This window comes from Hydra viridissima, unplaced genomic scaffold, assembly GCF_058129835.1.
Source record: "Hydra viridissima isolate aposymbiotic clone 2 unplaced genomic scaffold, HvirCarnegie_v1 scaffold_8, whole genome shotgun sequence".
NCBI lineage: Eukaryota > Metazoa > Cnidaria > Hydrozoa > Anthoathecata > Hydridae > Hydra > Hydra viridissima.
In genome coordinates, this window is record NW_028324307.1 from 17,931,992 (window position 1) to 17,947,039 (window position 15,048).

The 15,048-nt window shown below is 28.4% G+C and overlaps 1 protein-coding gene across 5 annotated transcripts; it reads right to left on the reverse strand.

The window, feature by feature from the left end:
* Positions 1 to 2,224: 2,224 nt before the first annotated feature.
* LOC149885451 (methylenetetrahydrofolate reductase (NADPH)-like) lies at positions 2,225 to 12,115 on the reverse strand. 5 transcript variants are annotated; one of them, XR_016454697.1, is made up of 8 exons: positions 11,609 to 12,113; positions 9,062 to 9,160; positions 7,228 to 7,415; positions 6,581 to 7,156; positions 3,283 to 3,628; positions 2,924 to 3,022; positions 2,719 to 2,841; positions 2,225 to 2,632 (listed from the first exon to the last, which is right to left on the reverse strand). XR_016454697.1 is itself a non-coding variant. In XM_090094859.1 (8 exons), exons 1-8 carry the CDS (start codon positions 11,970 to 11,972, stop codon positions 2,432 to 2,434), a joined length of 1,833 nt encoding a protein of 610 aa, XP_089950985.1. In that variant the 5' UTR covers positions 11,973 to 12,094; the 3' UTR covers positions 2,228 to 2,431. The 5 variants fall into 5 exon arrangements, 3 of the variants coding, with proteins under 3 accessions (XP_089950985.1, XP_089950986.1, XP_089950987.1); XM_090094859.1 differs by having other exon boundaries at positions 2,228 to 2,632; positions 3,446 to 3,628; positions 11,609 to 12,094; XM_090094860.1 differs by lacking the exon at positions 6,581 to 7,156 and having other exon boundaries at positions 2,228 to 2,632; positions 3,446 to 3,628; positions 11,609 to 12,093.
* Positions 12,116 to 15,048: the final 2,933 nt, after the last annotated feature.

Sequence of the window (15,048 nt, forward strand, 5' to 3'; positions counted from 1 at the left end):
GTCGTAAAGATTTGTGAAAATTGAAAGAAGAAATGTTTAGATATGGGATTTCTCTGACTTGTTTCAAAAACCAAATCTTAGATATATAAAGTTCTAAATGTAATTTTAATTCGCACTTTATTGATGCAATAGTAAAGTAGCAAAGTAGCTAAACAGTAAAAAGTCAGCGGTTTACACAAATTACCTCCTTCGAGGTGCAAACTCAAGGAGGCTTCATACAAAAATCGGAACTGCAAACTTGTATTTCGGATAGAAATCAATCAATAAGCATAGTGAATTTTAAAGCTTGGTATTATGAAACAACCGATAAATTTCATTGTTTACTGTAATTGATGAGATAAACATGAATTAAGTTAAAAAATAATACAACGTCAACTCGTAAAAGATGTGTTAGGATTAATGCATACAAAGTTGTTAAAACGGTTTTAGATTTTAACATCACTAAATAATTATTTCCATCACGATAAGATAAATTGAAAGATATTCATCGAGATTAAGAAATTTAGCAAAATTAAAAGCTCTCTTTTAAAAGTATAAGAAATGCAAATTATTATTATTTTTTTTAAATAATTAAAAGTAAAAGAAATGCGAAGTTCCCTGAAGCCATTTATCAAGATGGCTTCAGGGAACTTTGCATTTCTTTTACTTTCACACAATCTCCATTTTATATACGTCAACGTCTCAACTTATATTTCTCCTGTTTACTTATGTTTAACGTTCCCAGAATTCCTTTTTGGAAATGTAGAATTGTGAATTGAAAATTGCCTCGTTTTTTGCTCAAACGATTTCATGAGGCCAAGTCGCTGTCAGATTTTTCATTGAATTAATTTCGGAAAGTTTAGTCAAAATTTTTCCCTCTGAAACAATTTTTTTGCAACAAACCTAATCCAAGAAGATTCAAAAAGATAGCAAAGCATGAGTCGTAAATGAAAACTGAGGTGGCTCAATTGAATCGTAAAACGAATAAATGAAATGAGTGAAAAGAACTACTTTTAAATTGACCCGTTTTTAAAATTAAAACCGAGTCTTTTACTGAAGAAAAGAAAACTTATCCTTACAAATTCTTTAAAACTGAAATTACATTTTTGATTTTTGCATGATTTTTTTGCTTGTAAAAGAGATTGACAAAAAAAACTTTTTCGTCCAAGAGCCAAGTTTTCCTCTCTATATCAATCTTTTTTACAAGCTTTTAGAAATTATGGACAAGACCTTGCATTTTTGAACGTTTTGATAACATTCCATATTCTAAAATTTAATTTTCAAAAAGTATTCCTTTAAAAGATAAATTGATTGTTTCTATCAAACATGAAAGCATGACGTTAAACGAAGACTAACAAATCGACAAACAAATCTATAATAAAAAATATGAGGCATTAAAAGACCTTGAAAAAGGGATGTGTAACAAAGAAGCAGCCCAAAAGTATGGTGTCCCAAGGAACACAATATCAACCTGGATTAAGAATAAAGACAAGTGGACCGCCCTGGAATAAAATGGCACAAAATCTAAACGGAAGAAATTTCGTACTGGTAATTTCAAAAATGTATTCAAGGCTATTTTACCAGTGCTCCCAAACAAAACCTATCATCTATCACAAGAGAAATGTTTCGGGGGGAATAATACTAAACTCAGACTTACGGGCTTGGTAGCAGCAAGTGAAATGGAGGAAAATTTACCCATGTTTGTTTTAAGCATATCAAACGACTGCCAGATTTTTTCCGAAAATTGTATCCTGGTCATTATTTGTTCTTGTCAGATAAAAAATAAAGTGTTTCCAGCAAAAGTCAGATGATTTTCTTTGTTTTCTCGATATCTCGAACTTTTTTCCCGGTCCCATGAGAGTCCGAGATCTTGAGAATCAACTGTATGTAAAAAATCTTTTTTTTTTTATTAACTTGTGCTCAATAGTTTTTTTTTTTTGTTTTTTTTTCAATTTCCATATTAACGGTTTTATACAGGCATTTATTTCATATGTAATGACACTTTGTTAGATTAAATGTCAATTTAGAACAAATCCTTTGAATTTTTTTAACACTTGGCAGTAATGAAGTGCCAATCTAGTCAAAACACGGATGAATTAAAACTTAAAGATGAATTAAAGCTTAACGTTTTATGTTTTTGTTGAGGTAGAATTCTGCAAGCCACTTCAGTGTAATTATGAATTACTACAGAATAATTATTGTATATTTAATATAATTATGAATTATTATCGTATAATAATTATTATAAATAGTGTGAAAACAATTTTTATTCAAAGCTAAAAAAATTCTGGCTGATTGTTTTTTAAAAATATCTTATAAAAACATGTTCTTGTAAAAACCCAAAATATCAGCAATAAAGTTAGAATGTAAAAGTTTAAAAACGTTTAAGCAAGGTCTAAACCATAAGTAAAAGAAAGAGAGAAAAGAAAGAGAAATGCGTATAGAAACCACATCACAAGCATAAAGTACCACGTTTTCTTAAGTCTATTACACGCCGTACAACTTCGAATAAACAGTTCCCTTTTACATAATCGTTATCGACAAGATTCACGAGATAAAAGGTATCATAGAAGTGCTTAATTATTTTATAGGATCTAGAATTTTCATCATAAAGCCGTCCCCACTGCTGCAGCCATATGTCAAATGCTTCATCCTAAAGTTCGAAAATAGTAGATAATTTATTAAATTTATTTATAAGATCTTTCATATTTTTTGAGATCTTTAGCCACACTTTTATACCTTCCAGTATTGGAAAGCGACAGGATCAACAACAGTTGGTTGAATAACAGGTTTTCCAGTGAAAACTCCCCATGTGACTGCATTCGACGATTCAGAATCTGTATTTGTATGGTTGATCGTTCCCTTAAAAGAAAACGATTGAGTAAAATCATGGATTTTAAATTTGGAACGACAAGACACTTCGATTAAGTTACAACTTGCTTACAGATTGATTAACTATGTGGTAATTAACAAGTGGATACTCCTTCAACACACTCATTAAAAATGATACGTCATTTTCGCTACAAAAAAACTCTAAATACGCCTAAAAAAAATAAAACAAAATATGCATAGCACCTTTAAGTAAAGAAGGTTAAAATTCGTTTTATTTCTTGAACAATAAAACTTTTAATCAAAAATATTTATGCTTACATAAAAATTGCACGATTAAAGATTATCAGAAAAATATCATTTTTTGGAGGGTCCAAATATAAAACTATTTTATTAAGTTGTGAAACAAAAAAAAAAGTATATAATTTAAATATATAACAAATCTTAATTAAGTAAAGAAAATTGAAAAATTACTTTATTATTTCCTCTTTAGTCAATTATTTTTTAAGTTGAAGGGCCGAAGGCCTCATCTTTCCTGTGTGCACTACTGAGGATTTGTTTGTGACAGTTTCTTCATTGTATAATTTATTTGCTATGTAAGAAAAGCAAAGTCAACTTTATAATATCAGCAAAATACCTTTTGAAAAACATAACCACCAGGATTACCCCAGCCGAATACTTTATGAGTTGAAGCAACTGCATTAACATTAGGCTGACTATTGGTGGTAAGAAAACCATTGGAGTTGATATATATAAGATCATCAAGAATGATATTTGTCTCTGATGCTATATTTTCTTCAGTCCAAGGAAAATGTGTTACCTACATACATACATACATACATACATACATACATACATACATACATACATACATACATACATACATACATACATACATACATACACACACATACACACTTACAGTGAGTCCAAAATTTATTGGCTCATCCTTGCATAACTACTTTATATTTGCTGTCATAGGAATGTATATAAACAAAATGATGCCTAAAAAAAAGAAAATAGTAATGATCTTTGAACTTTAGTAATTCAGCACCATCAGAATGGTGATTCTCAACAGGATATTGCTGATAAGATATTACTTCCTCGAGGGTCAATACATTACATAGTTAATAAATACAAACACACAAACTGTGTCATTAATTTATTTGGACGTGGTCGAAAAAAAAACAAACCAAAACATTAGATTGATTGATAGTATGCAAAGTTAAGTCTGATTAACAGAAATCTGCCAATGCTGAGAAGATTGAGGTCGAGACCAAATTAGGAATATCACTACACGCTAATAATATTTGAAACAGACTTCATGAAGCTGGGGTTTTTGGTTGTGTAGCACGAAAGGAACTATTAGTCAACAAGGTCAATCAAGGTAAACATCTGAATTATGCCAAAACAATGTTGAACAAGCCGATTATGTTTTGGGAAACTATAGTTTGGCGCGATGAATTAAAACCTAATCTGTTCAACTCTGATGGAAAAGTAATGGTATGGAGAACACTCCAGGAAAGAATTTGATCAACATTGTACTGTGGCTACAGTCAAGCATGGTGGGGGTTCTGTTACCATTTGGGGTTGTTTCACGCAAAATGGAATCAGTGACTTATATATTTTGGACCATACAATGGATCAATCTTATTATCATGATATCTTAGAGCAGCATTTATTACCATTGATCCAAAAATTTAATTTTAGACAAGAATCTTTCTTTGTCCATGACAATGATCCTAAGCATACATCAGGTCTAGTTAAAGATTGGCTCAAGCAAAAAAATATTCAAACATTAGCTTGGCCTTCATTCTCGCCTGATCTCAATCCGATAGAACATCTAAGGGATTAGATTAAATGGAGGATGAAGAAACACAAGCCGAAGAATATCCATGAGCTTGGGAACCTCTTGAAGAACAAATGGAATAACATCAAGTTGTCTGTTCTTCACAATATTGTAGATTCAGTACCGAATAGATTACTAGAATCATCAAAACGAAAGGTTAACCAACACAATATTAGACTTGATGAAATACCTGTTTTCGACGGACAAATATTTTTTTGTTTCCTCTAGGCCAACAATTTTGGTATGCAATATTTGAACAAACTTGTACTGTTTTGTTAATAAAACAAAAACAAAAGTAATTGAAAAGCTGAAACTTGTAGTATATACACTAATGACAATAGATCACACTATGATACTAACATCGAGTGATTTTCTCCTATTATTCTTATATGACAGCAAATATAAAGTAGTTACACAAGAGTGGGCTAATAATTTTTGGACTCACTGTATATACAGTGGTGATCATAGAAATAGCACTCCTAACATTTTCCCCATTACAGTTAACAAATTTCTTTCTTTATTTAAGAAATTTAAAAAATAATATCTAATTAATTTACATTTATTACATTTAAATCATAAGAAAAATAATCATTTTTAACAGATATGTAACTATAATTATTGAAAAGTTTACAAAATACAACAAAAAGTTCTGATCATAGAAATTGCATATCAATCAAAAAAATAGTGCTCTACAAAAGACATCAAAACATTAAAATTAAAATTATAATTTTGTTGGGTAGACTTTATTCTTATCACTTCAGCACATTTTGATGGCATACTGTTTGATGGCAAAAGTCTTTCATATCATTCCACAGTAATGTCATTTTAGACTTTTGGAATTTCCCCCAAAACTCATTGAAATTAGGGGTTTGTTTTTCTTGTAAAACCACCCAATAGTGTTTCATAAGCTCTCCATAAGATTCAGATTGAGACTTTGGTGTAACCATCTTGCAGTATGCTTTGGGTCATTGTTGTGCATTAAATTCCAAGTAAAAGTAGGTTATCATCAGCATACGGCTCCATTATAATTTGAAATATATCTTTGTATTTTTATTGATCCAAATTTTGACCAGCGGAAAAATACCATGGCAGAAGATAGCTCTGCAAACCTTAAAATTACCCCCAATGTGCTTTACTGACTTTAGAGTGTACAATGACTTGTTTTCTTGCTTCATAAGATACCTAACATACACTTTCCCATCAGAATGGAAGCAATTAAATTTGGATTCATCAGTCTATGAAACATTTTTCTAAAAGGAAATGCTTTTATTTAGGAACATTTTTCCAAACTTAGATTGGTTTAGTCCATTTAAATTTGAAACAAAAGGTCTTTTCTTCGCTGTACAGCCTTAAAGGCTGGCTTCTTGTAAATGATAACAAATGGTTGTGTCTGACACAACTACATGATACTGTTTTTTAATTTTGGTTTTTCGTTTATTAGAAGTTAAAAAAGTATCTATTTAGGATTTATTTATCTTAACAATTTGACATTCCATATTGTTGACATTTTTTGGCAGTGGATTTCAAATTTATCATCAATGGAATTGTATTTTTCTATAAGTTTTCTAAAACATTAACTCCAAATGATAAGATATTAAAACATTTTTTTTGTTTTATTGAGCACATCCACGCAACAAAATTTGACAATAAAAGTGTTTATTGGCACATTGTTGTATTTATGTCCAAACAAAAACACAATCTCCAACTTGTAAGTTATCATAAGAAATGCAGTTAAAATTAATTACTTAGAAACATGCTATAAAATGCAATTAAAAGACATATTATAGAATATGCTTTTTCTAAGATAACCACTGTATATTTACATTTATATACATAAATATAGATACAAAAGGTTGAAATAAGTATTTTATAAAAGTAAACTAAAAACAATAACAACTTAATACAGCTTAATAGTAAACTAACCATATGACCAGTCTTATTTTTTGTTCCAGAAAGAAATGCAACAAACACATTGTACACATCCTTATCACAAGTGAGCTCCTCACCCCACATTTTTTTAAACTCAGGCAAATAATTGTCTAATTTTAAATAAAGCAAATGATAATCTTTAAAGCTTCCAAATGCAGCGATTGAAGAATCACCCCAACGCCCATTTGGAAACTCCTCCCATTTTGATGTCCGATGAAGATAGCTTCCTGGGCGACAACCCCAGAATATGGGCCTAACTTCTTCACCACAACGTTGCTCAACATTAGAAGATGAATGCCAAGGAAGCAATCTTTGGTTTAGTTTGACTTCTTGCCAAAGTCCAATCTTTTTCAAAACTTCTATTGTAGCAAATTCACGATTAAGTGTAAAAAAATGCAATCCACAGCACAAAGCACTATTTAATAATATCTTACAAAGTTCAACAGTCAAGAATATTCCATACTTTAAAACAGCTTCATCATTATGACAAATAGGCTTTAATATGTTCATAACTCTGTCAGGAATTTTGATATTTGAAACAGAATGCAACTGTTTGACACAGCCATAGCTCTGAATATTTAAAAAACAGTTTTTATCCAAATGAATATCAAATTTTTAAATGTAAAAGAAATAAATTTTACTTGAATAGGTAAAATGCCAGGTATTATTGGTGCTTTGATGCCAAATTTTCTGCAGGATTCAACAAAATGAAGAAACTCGTTTGCATCAAACACTACATTAGTTATGATAAAATCTGCTCCAGCTGCAATTTCTGATTGTAAGCTCAAAAAAGTATTATGAGAAGATAAACTGCAGTTGTTTGTGTACCCTGGTAGAAAAAACAATAACTATGAAGTATTAACCAAAAAAAAAAAAAAAAAAAAGAATTAACAAGAAAATTCATTATTGAAAACTAACAATATGAAGATTAGCAAAAAAGGTCATCCTGCCGCTATATTTCATTGCTAAATTATTTTATGGCTTAACTTATTTTAAATTATTTTTTCATAACAATACTTTAAATGCAATAGGGCCGAGCAAGATATTTATGGTGCAGTTAAACTTGCAGGATAATAATAGGGCACTTAAAAAAAATCTCAAAAACTAAAAACTAGTTGAACTGTTTTTATGTCCCAACAACATTTTAAAGCTTCAACAAAATCATTTGAGTAACTCATAGATCTAACCTTGCAACAAAATATAAATATGTTGAAATTAGTAGTTTTCATATAAATAACATTTTCACTTAAAATATGAAAACTTAATGAATCTAGTTTAGTCTTAAATTAGAGATCAGAGATGACTGTTATTTCTATATTCCTGAAGTTGGATTGGGCCAATGATGTTGAATTTCCTGAGAAAAAGCCCCCCACCCCCATTATTACCCTATGTACAAAATTCAAGTTTGGAGAAATTGGAATATTTTTTAACAAATTATAGAACATTATTTTTTAATATAATATGTAAAATTATTTTATACGTATTTGCATTTTTATCTTACCAGACTAGTGCCTGAATTTTTTTTTTTTAATGTTTGATATTTTTGGTCATTTGATTATAATCAAAGCAAGCTTCAGAAATTTGGATAATTTTTTTAATTTTCCCTTTTAGAAAAGGAATTTGCAGTCTTTCATTTTCATTTCAATTTTGCTGAAATATTTAAAAGAATAATTGATTTCAAGGCATTGTGATATTAGAGTAATAGCTACTTATTTTAGCTTTACAGCAAACATCTCAACAATTTTGTAATTTTTTTTTATGAATGCCTTTTTTGTTATGAGTAGTCACCAACTATTTACTAGTTAAAATAAGTTAGTAATCCTTGTTACCTAATTGCTGTCATTACTGTTATGAGTGTTATTTCTGGTATATGCAGAAAAAAAAATTACAGCTAAATATTTACTTCCAAAATAATTAAAGGTTTGTTGATTTTGTCCCATATTATACCGTATTTGACTCTATCTGCGCAATTTAATTTCTGAACACAAACATTGTTAACAATTTTTTAATCAAGCCTTAAGTCATATACTTCATTGTTACTTTTTTAAATTTAAACTGGGCAGTTTGATTAGCATTATAACTTTAGTGAACATAAATTTTATTTGACAATCCTGAGCAGCTAGTTGTTTGAGGCAAACTAGAAACAACCCTTAGGGTAGAAAATGAAACAAGTTGTGATGTTAATATTATTCAAAGCATGTTAAACTGTTATTTAAATAAATTATAATTAAGTTCATCATGATAGTATCACACAAAATAAGTATGATAAATTTTCAAAGCAATTCACTTTTACATTAAAATATAAATTACATCTCAAAGTATCTTGATGGCTTATCTATGGTAAAAATAATATCCCTTCCATAAAATAAGTTTAGAGAACAGCTAAATCAACAAAAAAAAATTTATTAACACTGTAACTTTTTTAATGTTACAGCTAAAATTATAATAAATTATGGTAAAAAATAAAGCGCTGACCTGTAACACAGATGGTAAAAAAATCACCAAACTGCTTTTTAATAAAATTGATAAGCGATGATGAACACGAAAAGTCTTTATAGAAACAGCCAATCGGGTCTGTATATTAAATATGAAAATAACTTTTATTTGAATATATTAAAACACTTCAAAAGTTAAAATATAACATAGCCTATATAAGTTTTTTCAAAAATATGTGAAACTCTTCAATAATTCAGTATTCAACTGCCAATAATTTTATTTCCATATATTTTATGCTGCAAAAAAAAATTAATTTTCTTATTTTATTGAAATTTTTATATAAAAACAAGGAAAAAAATCCAAATTAAGTATTAAATCAAACTTTTTTTAATCAAAGCAATTACCAATCACAACACGAAAAAAAAAAAAGAAGTAAATTGATAACTAATCACATGAAAAATATTTAAATCCTTTTAAAAAATAAAATACCCAATCACAGTTTTATAAATTTAAAACAAAGCCATACACTGCGACCATTTTCTATAGGCGCATGTGGGTTATGTCTTAAAAATGTACTTAACTTTATTTTGATAGTGTATTTCAATATATTATAAATAAAGTATCAAAAAATAATGAAAATTATCAAAAAATAATGTCAAATTTGAAAAGAGGTCAATCACAAATGAATTAAATTCAAAAGATAGCTGACTATTTTCTATAGACGCAGTTCACATTTTTTAACAAAACTATCCAAAAAAAATGTTTTTATCACATTTTTAGTACTCAACTGGACCTCCATTGTGCTCAATTACTTGATAAATTCGTTTTGGCATACTTCCCACCAAGTTTTCCAGCACTTTTGGCTCCATATCCTCCCAGCATTCTGATTCCGTTACTTTTAGCTCTGCCACAGAGTTATATTGCTTCTAGTCAGCATAGTTATGTCTTACAATAGTTCCCAAGATGTTTTTAACAGGATTCAAATCTGGACTGCAAGCAGGCCACCACATTAGCTCAATTTTTTACCACATTAGCAAATTTCAAACCAAGCTTTAGTCTCGTTACTAGTGTGAATGCTGGCGTAATCTTGTTGAAAAACAAACTTTTTGCGTCGATATTTGTTTTTAAATGGAATCAAACATAATTTTAGCACATCAATGTATTCAGAACTTTTCATTTTGCAAGATGTAAATGCTAAATTTAACTTTCCTGTTGCACAAAACCCAAGCTAAACCAACAAAAATCCACCACTAAAACTCCTTGTTGAAAAATGTTTGGGTCTTCTCCTCAAATCACGCCAGTAGCCACTAGAACCATCAGGCCCATCAATATTAAACTTTTTCTCGTTCCAAAAAATCACCTGGTATTGAAAACAAAAATATTCAGCTATTTAGACATCTTAAGCATTCATGAGAATTTAATCTAAAATTTCTTACTTGTTCCCAATCGTGTGCCATATTTTCGCGGGCAAATTCCATCCGTTTCTGTTTGTGAATGGGCTTCAAATTTGGTGCTTTATTCATTTTTGATCGTACAATGTGTGGGCTGTCTTTAAGAACTTTCCTAATCGTCTCCTTGCAAACATTTAAACCCAAATCTGACTTAATTGTTTTCAAGTTTTTTAATGAATTTGATGCGAGTCGAACAATTCTGCGTTTTTCACAACCTTAAACCTTAGACTTCTTTGGTTTCCTCTTGGTTGTTGCATAATCTGTTGGATTTTTCAAGAAATTATGGATAACTTAATCTGATCTCTTCAATCTTCTGGCAATTAATCGATTTGGAACTTTTTCTCGATGATAAGCCAATATTTGACCTTTTTCAATATCGGTAAGGAGCTTTCCTTTCGCCATTTGGTTAAGTTCAACTTAATTTCGACTCACAAAATAAAAAATACTACAGAATATAAGAAATTTGCAACAAAACTGTAAAAGCTTTAGTGCGTCTATAGAAAATTGCCACGTGAATATTAAAAACTTAATTATTTTAATACAATCAAGACAATTAATAATCAGATGCATAATGGATCATTGTTTTCTTACATATACTTATTCAAAAGTACCGTTAGAACAATTTTATTACCACTGTAACATTGTAAATCCGCTAAATTCTACATGTGTCTATAGAAAATGGTCGCAGTGTATGAAACTAAGTTCAAAACAATAGAAACAATAAGCTGATAATTTAGTGTTCACCATCTATACTTCACTACCAATAAATCTACTAAGCTAGTTTGCTTATATATAAATATTAAGTGTCTTTAAATAAACAATTTTATCTGAGCAACAACTTTTAACCAATCAGTATTTATAAATTTGCTTATTCCCAAACATAATGAGGAGTTTTTAAATTACTAAATAAAAAATACTGATTGTTTGTTCTGAGAATACAAAAATATACTAACAAATTTTTTTTTTTTTTGTATATCATAGAGCTCCGCCTTAATCTTCTTTCCATATCATAAAAAAAAAAAAAAAGTATAAACAAAGAACTGGGTATACTACCAGAAAAAAATGTTACTTATCAATATGCAGCATATAGTAATTTTTTTAAAAAAACACATTTAGAATAAGAAACATCAATAACCTCCTTCAATAACCATAACTGTTGACAAACCAAAGCTTTTAGCATCATTTAACAATAATAATGCAGATTCTTCACTCATTGATGATGAGCTTAGTTGAATCATTGTGTGACACTTAGTAATATATTGTGTTGAAGATGCAACTTGCAGATGAAGATTTTTACTGTTAAAAGTAACATCATAAAACAATGGTTTGCCTTCTGATAAACGTTGACATTTTTCAAGCAAATTACAAGCTCCACTAAATGTATAAGGAGTAAAGAACTCTAAGGAAAAGAACTTTTCATTTGTCTCAATTCTTTTCTGAATTATGTCTATGAGTTTGCTTCCATCATAAGATTCAACATGCTCTTCTAATGTTGTCATAATGAAGGCTTTAAAAGTATTCCATAATATTTATTTAAAATACTATATACCAATCATTTGATAAGATTTTGATAAGTACAAAACTTTATCTACATACTTATATACAAATAAATATGTATATATTTATATATTTATCCATAAAATTTCTCCAATAAAAATTTCTCCACATATTTATATACATATAAAAATTTATCCACATAATTATATACATATAAATATGTAGATAAATTTTTATACAAACTTTATCCACATATTCATGTGTAAGTAATTGAATAAAGTTTTATAAATTTTTATGCTTTATTAACAATAAAAAACTCTGTACACTTTGGCAATTAAAAAACATCATAAATCATCATAAACACATATAAAGCTTGTGTTCAGATATTATAAAATAGATCAACTTTAAACAGGAACACAAATGCTCCCCTTTAACATTAAAGAAACTTTATTAACAGTTCTAATTTTCTATGCTTACATAGATGCAATAGAAAGCAATATAAAAAAATATTGATAATGATTAAAAATAAAAATAATTAGCCCTTATAACTTATAATGGCTATATTTTTTAGAACTGCTAATGTTCTAACTGTTAAAACTCTCAGTATCTACTGTTATTATTTATAACAGATGTTGAGAGGATTTAATTTTATTATCCGTCAGCACTTTTTAAATTATCGAGAACTTACAGATTCTCACGGCTTTTTGTTTGAGAAATCAGAGCTTCCAATTACGTTCTTCTAAAGCAGTGCTGTAAAATGTAAACATTCCTCAGTTGCTTAGTATCTATTAACAACTTTTATTAATGCACGTGTATAAATTACATATATATATATATATATATATATATATATATATATATATATATATATATATATATATATATATATACATACATACATACATACATATATATATATATATATATATATATATATATAGACACACACACACACACACATAAAATATATTAAAGTATATCTACTTTATAATATCTTGTGAACATAAGCCTTTAATGTTTTTATGATGATTTATGATGTTATTTAAATGGGAAAGTATACAGAGTTTTTTATTGTTAATAAAGTATAAAAATTTATAAAACTTTATCCGCATACTTATATACATATAAATATGTGGATGAATGAATTTTTATTGGATATATTTTATGGATAAATATGTGGATATATATATATATATATATATAAATATATATATATATATATATATATATATATATATATATATATATCTGTGTGTATATATGTATGTATATGTATATATATGAATATATGTATATATATATACATACATACATACATACATACATACATACATACATACATACATACATACATACATACATACATACATACATACATACATACTCATATGTATGTATATATATTTATATATATTTATGTATGTATATTTGTATGTATGTATGTATGTATGTATGTATGTATGTATGTATGTATGTATGTATGTATGTATGTATGTATGTATGTATGTATGTATGTATGTATGTATGTATGTATGTATGTATGTATGTATGTATGTATGTGTGTATGCATGTATGTATATATATATGCATGTATGTAAGTACACATACATATATGTATGCATATATACATGCATTTATGTTCCCTGTATATATTTATGTGTGTATATTTGTAAGTATACATGTATTTATGCATATGCATGTATTTATGCATATACATGCATATATATGTAATATAAATTAGGGTTATAATATTTTTACAATCTAATATTGTAGAAATATGACATTAAACATTTCTTGTTATAATCTTTATTATATTGTTGTTGTTAATATTTACTGTTATTTTATCTTTAGAAACTAACATTGTTTAAGATAGTATATATGATCTGGAGCAATGACTAACTTTTGTTTATGTTAGTTTCTTCATGTGGCTTAGTTTGATGAACTTTTTCTTAAGGAAAGTTAAATGAAAAATCATTTCAATATCTTTTTAGGAAATGTCACCTTGAAAAAAAGAAATACATTTTGCATATGTTGTATGTATTACAAAGCATTCATTTATCAAACAACATCATTAGAGCTCACAAATCTGTGCACAATATACACTGTTTATTATTATTTATTGCTTTTAATAAATTTGTTACAGTTTTTCCTTGTTTTAGCAGACATTATAAAATTCCTTCTTCACTTTGATGTTATGTTAGGCACAAAAAGGTTACAGAAGATTCCTGCATCCAGTGATTCTTTTGTGTGGGTACAATATTTCAAGTTCTTGAAGTCATACAAAATAAATCTGCATAGCTCCAAAGTTTTTTTAAGTTCCTCTTACTTCTTAAAGCATTCAGGCACAAATAGTTTTGCAATGTTCTGCAACTTGATGTTTCCAGGAAGTTCTTCATCCATAATCACATGCAAAAATCTGTCCATATCATGGTGTTGATAACTGATAACTTCACTTTGTTTCTCTTGATCTTAAGTACCATGACCTAATATTCATTTTCCTCAATTTGCTTGCCATCAAAATGTAAGGACCAGTGTTTTATGTCTTACTTCTAAATTATTTCCACCTTAAATTTTAGCAGCCTCTCTGAGTATCGACTTGTAAGTTGATGTTTGCCTTGGAGTTAAAATTTTGATGCCATCATGCAGCGATTGTTTGCAGATTTTAGCAGCTTTATTTGTTGATACTCCTGTGAATGTCATCATGCAGGGATTGTTTGCAGATTGTTTGCAGTCACCAAGTTGGTTGTAATTTTTTGTTATATTTTCTGGTTGGTGAATAAAAACTCTCATCTTCATCTTCACAATCTGTAGACTTGCTAGCACTAGATAAATGATTGTAATATGTTAATTTTGATGTTGAGGCTGATTCAGCAGTCAGCTTTTGTCTCTTTGAAGGGTGAATAGTTTTCTTACTTACAACTTTACCTAACTTGAAATTGATATTGTTCAATTGTTTGAAGCTGGAGTGGCATACTGCATTACTTTTCTAGTGAAAATTCTACTAAAGGCAAATTTTCTTTTTTTCTCTTTGACTGGTGAAATTAAGCTAGAATTTTTTTTAAATATATGTTAGAGATT